The sequence below is a fragment of the Zootoca vivipara genome, chromosome 1 (assembly GCF_963506605.1).
Source record: "Zootoca vivipara chromosome 1, rZooViv1.1, whole genome shotgun sequence".
NCBI classification, from domain to species: domain Eukaryota; kingdom Metazoa; phylum Chordata; class Lepidosauria; order Squamata; family Lacertidae; genus Zootoca; species Zootoca vivipara.
Genome location: NC_083276.1, coordinates 36,700,704 through 36,718,017, shown reverse-complemented (window position 1 = coordinate 36,718,017; position 17,314 = coordinate 36,700,704). Strand labels below are relative to the sequence as shown.

The 17,314-nt window shown below is 39.2% G+C and overlaps 1 protein-coding gene across 4 annotated transcripts in view; it reads right to left on the bottom strand.

Moving 5' to 3' along the window:
* The window catches only part of NOVA1 (NOVA alternative splicing regulator 1), a 152,785-nt gene extending 137,238 nt beyond the window's left edge, over positions 1-15,547 (bottom strand). For 2 of the 4 annotated variants that reach the window (XM_035110239.2, XM_060273155.1), the window contains exons 1-2: positions 14,345-15,547; positions 12,364-12,507 (exon numbers count right to left, since the gene is read on the bottom strand). In XM_035110239.2, coding sequence (XP_034966130.1) covers positions 12,364-12,507; positions 14,345-14,480 — 280 coding nt within the window. In that variant the 5' untranslated portion in view covers positions 14,481-15,547. Of the gene's footprint in view, positions 1-12,363; positions 12,508-13,561; positions 14,267-14,344 lie in introns of those variants that run through there. The other 2 variants (XM_035110230.2, XM_035110249.2) reach the window with 2 other exon arrangements.
* Positions 15,548-17,314: the final 1,767 nt, after the last annotated feature.

The window sequence follows — 17,314 nt, the reverse complement described above, 5'->3', positions numbered from 1 at the left end:
ATCATAATTATTGACTAGCTTATGAGCTTCTGTAAACTCACAAGAGGAAGGTTACAGGGCCCTCTTGGCAATAGCAGCAGAGTCATATAATACCATCCCCCTGAGGGTCAGCTGACACTAATGCAAAGCATCTTTTGGGGCCAGTAAAATACCTTTATTTTCAGTCAAGCAATTTGAATAAATCTATATGGCCTTGCATTGTGACAGATTATGTGATATTTTGATTCTTCCTTGTTCTTATTTTTTATTGATTGTATTTTAAACTGTTGTTACCTGCCTGTTATCCATGAGAACAGCTGCAAAATAAATTCTAAAAAAGTAATCTAAATCTCACTTTATTCTGCAATTTTTTCTCATTTATTCCTGGCCCACATTGTACTGAATAAATCAGGTAGAATTTTATAATGTAAGATCAGGCCAAAGACATATCTAGTCCAGAGGGCAATCTCCTACAATTCTTCCTGAGCAACTGGCATTCAACAGCATGCAGCATCTGATCCTTGAAGTAGAATATAGTATTAGTACCCTTATCTTCCATTACTTTATCTAATCCCCTTTTAAAGCTGTCTACATTTGTGGCCATCACTATAGTTGAGAATTCTGCAGTTTAATTATGAGCCATGTGAAATATTTTGTCCTGAATATGTTTCAGGTTCTTGCATTATAAAAGAGGGATAATATGCTCTATCTACATTCTCTAAACCATGCATAATTTTATAAACCTCAAAACTTATGTATATTTTTCTGAACTAAAAAGTCCCAAGCATTGTAATAATCCTCACGGGGAGTTGCTCCAGTCTTTTTGGTTGCCTTTTCCAACTTGACAAAATCTCTTTTGAGATATGGTGACCATAACTTCACACAGTGTTCCAAGTGTGGTTACAACACATTTTTTGATAAAGGCATTCCAATACTGGCATTTGTGTTTTCAACCCTTCTCCTAAATACCGTGAGAATGGAATTAGCATTTCCCCCCAGCTCCCATGCACTGGATTAACTATTTAACTGAACCTATGTATCACAACTCCAAGATCACTTTTGTGGTCAGTCACCATGCATTCAGACATCAGTGTGCAGATTACAAATAAAACACAACCAATGACAGTTATGCAGCACAGACAAAATAAAGAATAATAATTTTGTAAGTACATTGGTACCTCGGTTTAAGAACAGTCCTGTTTACAAATGATTTGGATTACGAACTCCGCAAAACCAGAAGTAGTGTTCCGGTTTGCGAACTTTATCTCGGTCTACAAATGGAAACCGAACGGTGGAAGGGCACCGGCGGCGGGAGGCCTCATTAGGGAAAGCATGCCTCAGTTTAAGAACGGATTTAGTTTAAGAACGGACTTCAGGAACAGATTAAGTTTGTAAACTGAAGTACCACTGTACTAAAAAAATTAATACAGTAAATATTGTGTAGAACAGATGATTCTATGTAAATTCCCAACCCCAAAAGATGTTTGCTCTTCTACCCCTCATTCACTCCATATTCCAGACATTTAAAGCATTTCAATATGCCAAGTGAAAGTTCTGTGTTCCCCTACCCTCAGTATATTCAGGCACAGCACCAGAAGCACTGATTATTCCAAAAGCACTTTGCAATATACTATGAAAAAAGAGGCCACATATAGACTAATTAATAATGATATGGAGAGAGTGGGGGTCTTAAAAATCACTGGAATTATTTCAGCAAAAAGAAATCAAAGGTTTCCCCCCACAAAATATATGACTTTTTTAAAAAAAGCCTTTCTAAAAATTCAAATGGGGCAAGAGTTTTGGGAAATCTCATGTTGTACATGTGTTAGGAATTCTTCTAAAGCTTTAAGAGCAGCATTATAGTCTAAAAGGGATTAGACAGCTTTATTCTTAAGACTAAGCCTTTTAAACACATACCTATATACTTGGTGTTATGGAAGGCTGAATGGAGAACTCACTCATAAAGCATCTAGAGTAGAAACTTCGCGTCTTTAACAGTAACATAAAGCCCCCTCACTCTACTACAACTTTGTCCGGTCCTACCTGATAATTATACTATCTACACATCTCTTTTCCCAGCTCCTTTGTTTTAACATACAAATAAATCAGCACTCTTGAAATGTTTGGTTGTTTGGATAATCAGTCCCTCATCTTTACATTTCAAATACTTTTTAATAATACAGAGCTAGTTACAACTGTAATAGCAATTTTGCTATCAGTCTTAGAGGATGGCTCTGGCAGAATTTCAGAAAATGAACTTGGTTTTTCGGGTACTACTCAAATCTGGAAGTTCTACTTTATCAGGAATAGAAAAAGGTTGTTTTGTGTTTAAGTAGTCCACATTTGTCTCAACAAAATATGATCTGTGTTTTCATAATTTCATTGAGCAATAGCTGGAGTCTTGCCATGTCTTTTCTTCTATCAAGTTTATATCAAATTCTCCTGGTTCTAGATGTGGCTGTTCTTATACTGAATTGTGCTAAGTATAAAAATATTCATAAGGCCACTTTGGAAGAAAAATATTATTTAGGGTGTATTCTGATTGGCCTTCACATTAAGAATTCTGCTTAGCTTATCCAACAGCTATCAGTGGGATTGACACCTAGCTTTAGAAAACAGTACGAAGGTCATCTTTCTCAAGAGTGCCTTTGCAGTTTCTTCCATTTCTTCTGGTTAGTTGGGGCTAGTGGCAATATGGCAAAAGTTGCAAAAAGTACAGAAGGGGCTATTCAATTACATTTTACTCAGAATAAACCTATTAAAATAAATAAACATGACTAAGTTAGGTTCATTACTTTTAATGGGTCTGCTCTGAGTAAAATAGTACCCAACATTAGTAAAATGCTGGTCCTGTAAATTGGGTTGCAACATTAGTCATGAGCTCATCTGGAATGTCAAGGCAGACAGAGATATCCTTTAATTGTGCGACAATGGTGTAGCAAAACACTGTATCACAATATATCTTGAATAATACTTTACAATGAAATAGTGAAAGGTGCCAGCTTTTTCTAAGATGTAATGGATAAAAATGTAGCAATTAAAGGTTTATTCTATTGTGTTGATGTACATCTACTATTGTAGTATTAGAATTGGATGTTGTTGTGTTATTTCCAGCACCGTCTGCTTGGATCTCTCACAGCATTTGGTTAGACTAGGAGAAGTTAAGGGGGTGCCTTCCAGATGTTATTGGGAATATCAACTGTCATAATCCCTGACCAATTGTCATAATGGCTGGTCCAAGAATATCTGGAGAGTGCCACATTATATCTGATGTTTCTCTTATAGTTTATCACATCAACAAGCATACAATGGCCTGGTGCTTTATAATCCTAATCCGCCCCCCCCAATTTGCAGCTTCAGCCTATTTTATTTGTTCATGTTGATCCAGGATGTGAAAATAGTGGTGAACAGTCTGCAACTTCACCCATAAATGGGACCTGTTTCATAGGCCCTTCTGAACAAATGACAAATACAACCATAAGTAACACACACATATGTTCATGGTCAGAAAATTTAATTTAGAGAGGCAATTCAAGGGATAAGACAGACTATTCATCCTTATCACCCCCACTCTGGATCAACAGGATAAAAGAGCAAGCAGTGAACTTTAAAGAGGAACTTTTCAATTGGGCAGCACTGGAGTCCTAAACATGTTTTAATAGTACTTTGGTGCACCTGACAGGTTATTACAAACACATTTTGCCACAAAAACATTATATCTCAAGAAATATGAGCTTACACAGAAAGCACTGTAATACTGTAATAAAATAACACCATGTGGATGCTCTGCAAAATGTTAAGTGGAATTGCCATCCTTACTTCAGAGAAAAGGGCTGGTGTGGAAGTACTCAAAAGTTAAAGTTCCTTTCACATTCAACCCATTATTGTGTCTGACCACTGTAACATTTTAGGATTAGCTTGACAAGACACAGGAACTCTGTAATCAGATCGCTCAATGTTTCTATTTATTTTTCCTTAAAAATTGCCAGGGCATTAGAGAGAGCATACTAAAACTTTCCCCTTTGCCACTTCCAGCATGGCGTGTAGACTGAAAAAATGGCACAATAAAGGTCAACCCAACACTATGCCCCAATCTTATTGGCAGTGGGGCAGGGGAGGATATCAAAGGGGAAACAAACTCTTTAAAAAGTTTTAAATGCTTACCGTAATTATATTTTAATAATTTTTTTCTATGCTTTTAGTGATTCTTGTTTTAATCTATATGCCACCTTGAGCAGGGAAAATGGTAGGTTAATAATAATAATAATGTCAAAAGACTAACAGATTGACTATGGTATAAACTGTTATAAACTGCAGTCCACTTCTAATGCATGACTCTGATGAAGTGGGCTGTAGTTCATGAAAGTCTGCGTCATAAAAAAAAATTGTTAACCTTAAGGTATCACAAGATTCTGCTTTTGCTACAGTAAACAAACACAGCTACCTCTCTGAAAACTGTTCAAAATATCTAGAAATCTAATTGATCTCCCATCTTTCTTATACTTTGTTCCTAGGATTGTATGTTCCTTGGGGCAGAACCAGAAGGTGTCGTGTAACTACTAAGTAAATAATTTCACTATATAAATAAATAAATTGCACATTTCAAGTACTTCACAACCCAGCAGGCAAAACAAAACACATTTCAGGAAATAGTGTATTGGCAAATTCTTCATACAACAGACAGGATTTTAGAAGGACATCTATATTCACTTTTTTCCTTAGCTTAAAAAAATACTCATTCTAGAAAAGAGCAATAAATACAAACATGGGCATTCCACAGGCAGAGAAGCAAATGAACTAATTATTACAAGTGATCGAAATGCTGGGTTTGTTTTATTGCCACTAAAACGCACACACATAGCTGTCCTAATTTTTTCTGGCACCAGCATATCTGCAACATATCAATCAGTACATCTAAATCTGAATATTAAACCTGCTTGCGTACCAACTCCACTACTCTCAACCTTTAGTACGCCAAGATATGTGACGTCATAACACAGCAAAATTCTCAATTTCCTTGCCACTGGCTACCAATGCATCACAGACTTCTTCGCTAAACGTTACATATAAGTAGGCATGACAAGACAGGGCTGCTGTCTAAAATGAAGTTTTAGCCTTAAGGCTCCAACAAGCTTGCCTTTTTCTAGAATTGTGTCTAACAATAATGGGTATACATTCATTTATAATACGTTTCTATTTATAGTCACATAATATATCTTAAGTGAGAATTCAGTATTCTGACAAGGTTTTAAAAGTAAACATGTGTTTTTATGGGAGCACCTTATTGGTAACTACAAATGCACCACGTATCAGTGTCAAACTAGTTGTAATGGCAAATCAAATAACACAATTTGTTAATATGCTCACAGCTTAAAGTGTTTTATTTCTTTATATTTAATCATCTTACCAGAGTGATTCCACCCTTTGTCCCTATTCCCCGTTTTCCAAAATAATCATTGTTATTTTGCAGAATTTCTATCCATGTTGACAAGACAGGTCCTGCAGAATACAGTAGGAAATATATTTATGGAAAACAGATGTTTATTCTTTCCACAAATAAAATCCAGAAATCAGACACACAAGCACATCACACTTACTGTAAAGTAAACTACCGGTATTAAAATGGGCTATCGTATAATCAGCTACACAAGTAGACTTTAAATATACTGAATAGTGATGAAATCTAGTAGTGATGAAATAATGCTAAAGATGTACAGGTGTCATAGAGATAGTGTCCAGTAAGTACGCTGACAAACTGGGTTGCCATATTCAGGTAGGTAGCAGTGTTGGTCTGACGCAGTCAAAATAAATAAAAAATTGTCCAGTAGCACCTTAGACTTTAGAGACCAACTAAGTTTGTTCTAGGTATAAGCTTTTGTGTGTATGCACACTTCTTCAGATGGGCTGCCATATGAAACTGGCAGTTAACATGCAAAATCAAGGAAAGCTAAATAAACAAACTATGTATTCTGCATGAAATAATTGAGCCTAGCATTTAATTTCAGTATTTTCAGATTTCAATTGTTTGCAATACCAAATAAGGTATGAAGAGTTTTGCCCAAATGCAAAAGTCTAGCCAGATTAAGGCAATTAATATTTACTTAACTGAAACAAACGTAAAACAAAACAAAAGACTGAATCTTGAAGTAATAAGGTTCAATGTTTTCAAATCTTAGTTATAGTTTAGAACAAAAAAACTCTTAGTTACATAGTTTGTAATCTCAAAATTATCAAATGGGAAAGTTAAATGGTATGTTTTAATCTCTTCCATGAAAGACATGGGTACTGAAACATTCATAACACCCCCATGTTCCCAGCATGCAGTACATAACCTTTCAAAGCATTTTCCAAAAACAGAAGTGAACGTCTGTTGCATTCAAGTAATGAGGAAGCCTAAAGATGTCCAGTATAGCAAAATTTTCCAGATTACCTAAAAATTTATATCAAAATGCAACTAACACGTCACACAGAACAAAATATGAGATAAATCATGTTACCGAAATAATATACAAATCTACATTTGATATTCAGCATTCATTCAATACTGGAAGTTTTGATACATATTTCAGAGTACATCCTGTTGGTTTTAGTAGGTCTTCAGTATAAGTATGGTTAAACTGAAGAACCTAAGGCAGACTAAAAAAGGCACATTTTATTTAAAATATCATATTTCCTCCTTTCATCCACTTGCTTTTACAATGCAGTTAATATTGAATAAAAACCAATAGTCATTTTAAATCTTTTTAAAAGAACCATACACATTCAGTAAAGAGATCATGAGAATAGCTCCTCAATTTCCAGTGTGTACTGCCTTTTATGCTATGACACTACAGCCTCTGAGGGTCAGATTAATTAAGATCAACAACAGCTGCAGTGCAACGTGAGAAGCACACTGTCACAATTCCCACCAGTCTAGCCCAATTACCTGCAGCATTCCAGCACTGGACAACTGACAACCTTCAAGTCTCTACCAAGTCATTCCTTCCCACTGGACTAATGATAAACATTAAAAACAAACTAACCTCTTTTTGAGAAGGGCTGCAACACCAACTGCACCTGCTGAAAACTGCAAAGATGAATCCCAGAAATGTTTGTTAGTCGGATCTCTACAGATGTTGTTGAACTTAACCAGAACCAAGTTCAAAGATGGAAATGAGGCAGCAATCAACCCCAAACTTCATAGCAATGTTAACTTTCAAAATCTGTAATCTGATTTAAAGAATTAACATTCTATTTTCTAATTTGCGAGATCGTTTTTAAACAAAAATAGCTATTTGTTTAAAACCTATATTGTTCGGAAAATTAATTTTCCAAATGATTTTCGGCAAAAGTAATTTTATCCTTCAAAATAAGGTTACAGGACTTTAAAATAATTTTAAAAAATCAATTATTAAAATAAGTGAAAGAGCAAATAGGTGAAGCGGCAACTTAATACTTCTGTTAAACTGGAAGTTCACCAAAATTATGTTTGTATTAGGATATTTAAAATTACCTTTATTTCCTTTCTTAGAACAAATTCACTTCCATGATCAGGTATTAGGAACATCACTACCATTCCAAATAGTATTTCAGTTTTTAAATGCTGTCTGAAAGATATTTATTTTGCAGATTATTTTTCTAGTGCATTGAGCTTTTTACCTTCATGACATCACTATAAAGCTAAGCAGCAGTTTTAAATGAAGCAATAAGGATTCTTTCCGAAATAGATACAGCTTTCTTGGTTCCTCTATAAAACACCACATGCCCTGCAATATTAACTATATAAGAACTTTGCACATAGAAAAATCAGTCTCTATTAATAATGCATCTAAATAAACCGCATTCCAGTAATTTAAAAAAAATTAACAAGTTCCTTCTTTAACCTTGTTCTGTCATTCTCAAATAAATTTGGCCTATAAACCTTTCAAAAAACTAATCCACTGTGCATGCTGATAAGTAAAAGTTGCAAAACAGATAGACAACTTGTAGACTCTCCTGGCTAGGCTCATCAATCTAATCCCAAAACTCTTTCTAGCAGAATTCCTTTCCACTGGTTGCATTAAGATTCACTCAGTAAGTGATTTGCTGGAATGTATGACCACCATATTTTAGTTTAGAAAGAAGTTTCCTCCGGAACTCATCTGAATTGATCAGATGGAGGGGAGATGTGACTGTACACCACCCTGCCCTGCAGTAGGGTGCTGAATCAGGTGGCTATTTTTCCTCTCCTAGCACCATTTTTAAGGCTGTAATCCTACATACACTTAGCGAAATGTAAACATTCATAAACTGATAGATCAGTTTGTTAATGTTGAAGATTGTACACTAAATGCCTATCATTTTATTTATTTATTTATTTATTTAAGGGACAGGGTGGAGTTAGATAAACATCTATACAGGCATTTCAATTCAGAAAAAATCCACTCTTTTTAAAGTTTTATTCAACAATCATAATCACCAAATCATCAAATCAATCACCAAATCATCAAGGGACAAAAACCACAAAAGTATTTAAAGTCCCAGAAAGCATATTAAAGAAAATATAACATTACACACAAAAAGCTACCTCCATGTCATACAAAATTCTCATCCATTTATAGCTTAATTCTGAACACTAAAAAAAAAAAATCAGAACCTAACTTGGTTCTTCTCATTAAAGCAGACTTTGCAAGATCAATGACAGCTGTACAACTGAGAATTATACCTTCAAATAGCTGTATTCAATGCTTGGGCATTTAAGAGTTAAAAAAACCAGAGAACTAAGCTTTGCAGATCTATCTCAGTGACCACAATTACCACAATGATCACATACTCAGCATTACTACTTTCTTCAGAAACAGTCCTCCTGAGTAAAAAATGTTAGTAGCAACACAACCTGTAGCAACGTGTTTGTCTTTAAGCATCCTAAATTAAGGACACTTTTTGTGGGGCAGGGTGGGAATGACATGTATCATGAAAGCTAAAATGTAATGGGACAGATGTGTCAGCCTTCTACATGAATGACATCCCTGCTGGAATACATCTCCAAGCATCTGGACAGCCACACTGCACACAGCTATTCACATTCATATCCTAATTTCAACCACACTTACACTGTAACCCTATATATGAAGTCAAAAATAAATCCCATTGAGTTCAATGGGGCTTTTCCCAAGGTGAGTATAGGATTGCAGTCTCAATAATTTAACAGCTTTCATTTAACAAGGAGAGATTTAAAATTAAACTATTTTTTTAGCGGAGAAATGATGCTGAACTTAAAAAAACAAACTCCATTTACCTCTACGCTTTCATTACTTTCTCAAAATCCATAGCATTTTGTGAGAACGCCCTTTGAAAGGTTGCCTGTGGGGTTATTATTTTAAAATTATGAACTTCAGGAAAATACTGGTGTACATTTGGTCACTGGTTATTTTTTTAAAGGGGGGGTAACATTTTCAAGGTCATAACTCATAAAATTCCTGTTCAACATGTTTTACAGAACTTCTCCATAACTCTTCCTCAGATTTTATTAATATCAAGTCAAATACTAAAAGCAAGTGATATAGAATATCATTTCACAAAGTAACTGTGCATTTCCTCTTAAACTATTGAGTTCCTTTAAAATGTCATAAAATCAATTGGATTTTAACTAAGAAAATATTTTCAGTGTGTGTTACATACACCCATATTTAATACGTCATAAGGAAAGAATTACCAGTCATACATGTATGTACAGCAGTTTTTTATTTTGAAAAATGTGCATTGCACTACTAAAACACTGAATATACAATAAATCTATCTACCATACAGCAAACAATAAAAAGTCAGCAGACTATTATCTGCAGTTGTCAATTCAAAACATTCTTATTTTCTAGTAATTAGATTATAAATAGAGAAGCACTGACAGACAATGCTTACCTGTTTTTAACAGTTTTGTGCCCAAATAAGGATATTCATTCTGAGCATTTGGCCAATTTTACTTATACTCTGGATGAAAAGTGTTTTGATAACCTGGATTAACTTGAAAATGCTTGCTAATATACCAAACAAATCAAAGGACAGCAGCACTGAGGGGTTCTCTTCAAAGTATGCCAATAGTTAGTATGATTCATGTACAGTAACTAGCTGCAATTAATTTTGTTACTTCTGGTCATATCAGATTAACTAAACCTACTCTGTGCTAAATACAAACGCACATGGAATATAGTTCACAAACGCAACTATCATTGATAAGCACAAAAGTTTTATAATCTAGTTGTTGCCATTGAACTGCCAGGCATCTATGGAACAATTAATACCTATAAGTATTACACTGATCAAAACTCCAGTTGGATACAATATTTACAATGCTAATTGAAAATTCACAACTACACAAAATCAGTGTCTAGTCTAATTTAAGGCTGAGCAGAAGTTAGCATAGTTCAGATTAAGACTTCAGGATTTATATATGGAAGAAACTCAAATTACAGTAGGTTGGAGAATCCATGAGTTCAAAATATGCATCAGGCTCATGTTCAGATCTAAACAGAAACATTAACTAGCACCATTAAATAATTACATGTGTTAGCATGTTCATGTAGTTTATGGATGCCCATATTTATTTATTCACTAAAATTGATCAACACTGTGGTTTCAAATATAAACGAGGTTTCACAGGACCAAAATTAGTGATTAGTAAATAACAACAACAAGGGATTAGTTTACACCTGTTACAGTCAAACTGTACAAGCTCTCTCTCATGCTGGCATTTCTTCAGAGGGAACCTGTTTACGTCACAGGAACACTTAACACAAGGCTGTAAACCCCTCATCATGCCTTTCTTTTTTAAAAAACCTTCAGAGGAAATTTCTATTAAAATCTTTGCATCTGCCCAATTCAACACTTAATATTGATTTTAATTAGAATGGAAAGGACTCCTGTTAATGTAGCAAACGAAAGATTCCAATCTTGCTTAATACTATATAGCTAAATCAAAGGTTATGATTTAGGATTTGCACTGGTGATCAAACACAAATTCTTCTGCATTGTCATCTCACATTGGCTACTCTTACGAATATCACAAACACATCTGTAATTTATTCATCTATTGTCTCCAAACTCAATTTGCCATTATAGCTATCATCCAAAACTGTCACAATTTTATGTCCGTGTCGATTATGTCATCTATATACCGACTTTCACCTTTTAAAAATATACTGTACAAGCTTTTTCATCAACATTTTAAATACTATTTCATTAAAAATAAAACCCCACTCATAAAAACATAACGCATTGTTATATACTGCACCTTGAATGGAATTTTAAATATAAGTCTTTGAACACATACACTCTCTGCCTCTGTACCACAACTATCACAAGAGGATAACAACCTTTGTATCAAACAACAATGATCCACTTTGGAATTTAAGACAGTAGAAAAGGAAACACTCTGGTTTTACTCATGACAGTCTTTCTAACTAGTTTACAGGATTCAATCATATCTGTGAACCATTCCCAAATACAAAGATTTTTTTTTTATTACAAGAAAAAAGAAAACAGGCCATCTCAATGGAAAGCCACCAGTGCTAGAGTTAAGAAAAATCAAATGACTATCAGAACACTTCCTTTATTGGCAATGTTTCTTTTATCAATAATGCTTCATTATTGGTCTATATAAAGAAATACTGCTTTTAATTTACAATGGACATTAAATACCTCCACACCAGTTTAGAAATCTTTATAAACATTATGCATTCAAAAATGATAATAAAACACCATATATGAATTCTACAGCCTTCAGTATGTATATTTTATAACTCAATGTTATAGCACTTATGTATACAATATTCTTACGGTCTAAATTTCCAAACAAAATTATTTGTATTCTTTCACAATAGGTTTCCGTTATATATCACAATTGTGAAAATACACAAAATCAAAGGAACATCTGAAGAGCAGCACTTGGAATTTATTTCATGTTAAGATGTATGAACAAAGCAATGAAGCAGAACCAAAGTACGTAATGGATTTAAGGTAAATGGCCTATTCTACAAGGAGAACCTGTGTTTTACTTATGAGCTTAATTGCCATAATGTCTGAAAACTTCAGCAAAACCTGTAATACCAGCTGTCAAACAGCCTGTTTTTTAAAAAACATTTCTTGCAAAAAGATGAGCTGTGTAGAACACACATGCATAATAGCAATATGATTCTTAGTTTTTCCACAATCAGGTTTAGACAGTGTCTTTTCTTTCTTGCAAAATAACAAATACCAATATATTTGCTTAGAATTGCTTGTGAAAATGCATTTTACTATTCAAGAATGCCAGTTATTGTAGTGAAATGCTAATACTATTTAATTCTACAGGTACGCTAATGTTTAATTATACAGAATGTGGATACATTACCCATGGGATTTAACAAATAATCTTCTAAAGCTTGCACCTACCTGGATAAAAGTCTTTGGATTTAGAGAGCTTGATGGTAGCTCCAGTCTCTTTCTGCAGCTGAACAATTGTCTGTCCTCCCTTCCCAATTATAGATCCAGCCGCATAACTAGGTATGAGGACCTTTAGAAAATATTGGCCGTCCTCTGAAAAAATTGAGATATTGAAGGTTAATTAGCTGCCTAAAATCTCATTCATCCTCAAGACTACAAAAATATGCCTTTCTATTATAGTATTAACGTACAGGTATTCTGCACAGATATGTAACCAGTTGCACCATCCTTCATATCCGCTGTGAAAAAATGAAGAATCTAATGAATTGTCCTTAATTTGATGGTGCTATGAGAAGCAATGACCCAATTTAAGTTGTAATTCTGAATGTAAAATAGTTACTAAGGTATGATATAACTCTTCAGAAAGAAAGAAAATACCTTACACAAGAATTTTGTCAAGAACTACAACTTTCCCTAAAAATGCTGCAAACTGGAAAGAAAACATTAAAAGGGCATTTGTTCACCATTAGCACTGTACTCTCCCCAACACACAGCTTTATCCACTAAATCCAAAATTTGAGATTTTATTCAAAGAGTTTTAGCTATTGACAATAAAACTTGGCAATATAAGTGGATGCAACCATTTGCCTAAGTAATCCAGATGTATTTTTAAATGCTTCTCAAATGGCAATGATCTCTTAATCAAAGGACATTAAAAAATATTTCCCCCTTTAAAAAAACCTGGAGTCATGCATACACTTTAAAAGGTGACTGCTTATGTCATGCCCAATGTAATGCCCAAATCAGAGCAAAACGAAAGAAAGAAAAAAGCCAGAATTGGAGAATGAATCAAATATTTCTTTACAACTGAACAATTTGCTCCTCCAATGAATGACATCAATTCTATGGACCTTAAAGAAACTGCTCTGAAAGGATCTCATGTAAAAAACAACACACACATTTAAGCCCTCTTTATTAAAACACAAATAAACACCCCTATCTGATTTTCACAGTTTAACCTAAAATGCATCATGAAAGAACTTTGCTTCTATAAAGGAGCAGGTTCAGAGCCATCCTACTTTGAGAGTCCATGTCCCAGCTAGTACAGGTGCGCCCCCCACCCCACCCCGCAAAGACATTATACAAACAGTTAAATACACGAGCTATCTAGTTCTGCTGTTTGTTAATGTTGGATGAATAAATTCACCTCTGCCTCGGTGCATTGTTATGAAGACTCCAGTGCAAATGAATAGAGGAGATGCTGGTCCCGTTATAACTCATCTCATCCAGGAAGAGCAGGATGTTAACTAACAAGTCACCGCACCAAGACAGGCAACTCCCGCCCTCCCTCCGCAAACCTCTCTCTGACACACACACACGCGCGCACACATCCCATCACCGTGACCCAACCCCAGGAAGAACAAATCTTTGCAACATTTTCCACCGTAACAGAAAGTGGTGCCAGGAAATCGGCAAGATTTTTGTTGTATTGGGTGGGTGGATGGAAAAAAAAAATCTACCTGGCGACTCACGAGAGAGGGGGCTTAAGAGGGGATGGGGGGAGTGAAAGTGCTTCTTTTCATCCGCCATTTATTCATTTAGTTTCTCCCAATTGTTCAAAGGCGTGCGCTGGTTAGGGGGGTGGGGGTAGGAGCAAGAAAGGGAAAGAAGCAGGCGAAAGCAGCAGCCCTGGGCTTGGTACAGCCCGGTGGGTCGAGGCTGAACAGCCCTCCCCTCCACCCCACCGCGACCCCAAGTCAGGACGAATATGCGAAATTAAAATAAAACGGGGCTGCTAGATGCTCGGAAAGCGGCGCCATTTTGATGAATGATAACATTAGAGAAATAAGGAATGTTTGGGGAAAGGGAAAGGAGGGCGAGGTGAGGCGAGGCGAGGAGGCAGGTAGGAAAGGGGAAGGTGGGTGGGGAATTTGGGAGGAGGAGGGGAAGGAGGAGGAGGTGGTGGAGGAGGAGGGGGGCGAATACCCACCGCCCGTGTTGGTCCTTTTGGTGCTGCCGGCTTCGGGGGGAGCTTCAAGTGGTCTTTTCCGAGAGTCCGGCGGGTCCAGGTCTATGGGCACCCCAGTGTGGGTCCCGTTCTGCTGGATGGGAGCTGCCGCCATCATGTTTGCTGCCGCCGCGAGAAGGATAACTGGCTTCTCCCTTCGGGGTGGGGGGGGGGAGCAGGGAGGGGGGAGGAGGAAGGAAGGGGGGCTCGTCCCGCTTCTTTCGGGCTTCTTCTTGTCCTCCTTTTAAAAGCTCAAGCTAATCTGGCAAGTCCAACACCCCCTTTCCCCAAAAGGATGGGGGGGCTTTGGGGGGGCTGGAGGAAGAGGAGGAGGAGGGTTTGTTTATCTGGCACCGGTGAAATGGGTGGGTGGGGAGGGGAGGAAAGGGGTGGGGGGGTGGGAAGCCAGGCAGGACGAGTGGCTGAAGGAGCAGCTGCAGTGCAGTGCCAGCAAGCAGAAGCTGAGGTAAAAGAGAAAGAGAGAGAAGGGGGGAAAGGGAAAAGAAAATTAAAAAAGGGAAAAGAGGGAAAGAAAGGGGGGTGGGGTGGGAGGGGGGAGAAAGAGAAAACAAGGGGAGAGAAGAGAGGTAGGGGAGGAGGAGGGGGGGAAAGTGAGACGGAGGAGTGAGTGAGTGAGTGAGAGGGGGGAAGGAGGGAGAGAGAGAAAGGAGGGGGGACGGGAATGAGTGAGTGAAGCAGCGGAGGGAGGGAGGGAGCGAGGCTGACGAGGAGGAGCGAGCGAGGTGGCTGAGCGGGTAGGTGGCTGAGCGAGCCAGGGAGCGGGAGAGAGAGAGGAGGAGGAGGGGGATAATTCAGGGAATTTGCCTCTGTGGCCCCTTCAGCCTCCACTCCCCGCCTTTTTCTTTCCTTTTCCCCTCCCCTCCTCTCCCCTGCCTCTAGTCGTGCGCCTGCTGCTGCAGCTGGTGTCGAGCGGCTGCCTGAGCTGAGGAGAGCTGCTGGTGGTGGTGGTGGTGGCTGTGGCGGTGCTGCTGCTGCTTTCGCGCTCTCATTCTCTCCCCGTTTACGAGTCTTGTCTGTGGCGCGCTGCCGGGCTAGACTCTCTCTTCAGTCAGGAGTTGCTCTCGCTTGAGCCGCTTCTCTCGCTCCCTCCCTCCTGCGCGCGCACAGGCACTCACACGCGCGCGCTCGCTCGCTCGCACAAAAACTCAGGAGCTCGTGGCTTTCGGTTGTGTGGGAAACCGGCTCGCGATCCTTTCCCCTTCCCTCAGCGACACCCCCATAACCCAAACAGGTTTTATTATTTTAAAAAAGAGGGGGGAGGACAAGAGGGGGCGTGAGGAAAAGGAGGGGGGCCGAGAAAGAGATGACAGTTAATTTATATATATATCTATATATATTGAGGCAGGCCTTAGGCAGAAGGATGGGGGTTTGAGCCAATAGGAGCTCAGGAGCGCGGAGCTCGGATTGGAGGGATGAACCAATCAGAAGAGACTTGTGGAACGGGGGGCCCCACGCTGCCCTTAACACCCCTTAACGCAGAGAGAGTAATGGGTGTCTTTCTTTACTATCACAGGCGAAAAGCGGCCCTGGGGCAAAAGCTGCTGGGAAAGGAAACACGACAGGCTACACACACACACACACACACACACACACAAGCAGAACTCGTGTCCATAAACAGGGCTGGCTCCAGGTTCGCGCCGGGAGACCTTGTCAACCGCAACCGCATCTTAAGCGAGCGAGAAAAGTTGGCAGGTCACGGCTTTCTCTCCTGGGGCAGCGCAGTGGCGAGGGAGAGCAGGTGTGCGAGCGGGGAAAGGGCGGCCGGCTGCCCCTGCCAGGAGCAGCTGCCTCAGTCAACCTCCCGCTGGCCCGCTTCTCCCGCCGCTGGGAGGCTAGGAATTGGGGAGTCCAGTCCTCCCCATGGCGCTGCCCAGAGGAGGGAGGGTGAGCCAGCACGGGGCCAAGTGGTGGTCTCTCTCTCACACACACACACACACCCCGCATCAGCCGAGGCTGCTTCTTGCTCGCCTTCTCACTCTGGAAGCCTCCTAGTGGAACCCAACGCCACCCAAAAGAGGCAGTAAACTGGCATTATGCAGAGTCCATTGGCTCAATATTACCTACACAGGCTGGCAGCAAGACTGGGGGGGGTTTCCCCCCCCCCGCCCAGCCTGGAGATTCTTACCTTCTGCAAGCAGAACATGTGCAGTGGATTGTCCCTTCAGCCAGTTCTACCCATGCAGTGCCACTTCCTTGAATCAAGCATTCACTTGCTTTCACAAGCAACTGCCACCTGCACCTGGAGTGTGTGTGTGTGTCCAGGCAGGGGGACCTATAGGAACCTGCCTTATATGCAGAGTGAGACCAATGTTCCATCTACCCCAGTACCCTCTACATGAGCTGGTAGCAGCACTCCCCAGGGTTTCGGACAGAAACCTTTCTCAGCTCTACCTGGAGATGCCAGGGATTGAACCTGGGACCTTCTGCATACAAAGCAAATGTGCTACCACTGAACGACTGCTCTCCCCCAAGGGGAGGAGGTGTTAGCGCTGCTACGCTCTACAGCTCAAATTGAGCCCATTGGGGCCACCCAGAGTGAGCAAGAAAGCAAGAGCAGATTATGCCGCTCTTGACGGCAGAAGCCACCACCTTTCCTTCCTCTGACATATGAGAAAGGATTCAGCTTGCTCAGCTCAGTCACCATTGCCCAACTCCCCAGGCTGTTGCTGCCTCTGCCTCCCTGCACATGTATCCACTTCCTCTGGGCACCTAGGTGTTTGGGTTTGATCCCAGTCTTCTTTCCTGTGCTGTCCAAAGAAAGAGAGTAAGATGGCAGGTGCATCTTGCATTCTTTCTCTGGACAGGCCTGAGGCCCCAGACTTCTTTGCCCTGCTGTCTAGAGATCGAGGACAAGTAAGCAAGAGGAGGCAACAGGATATGGAGCTCTCTAGGCTCAGTTCTTCTGCCATAGCACCACCTAGAAATAGAAGT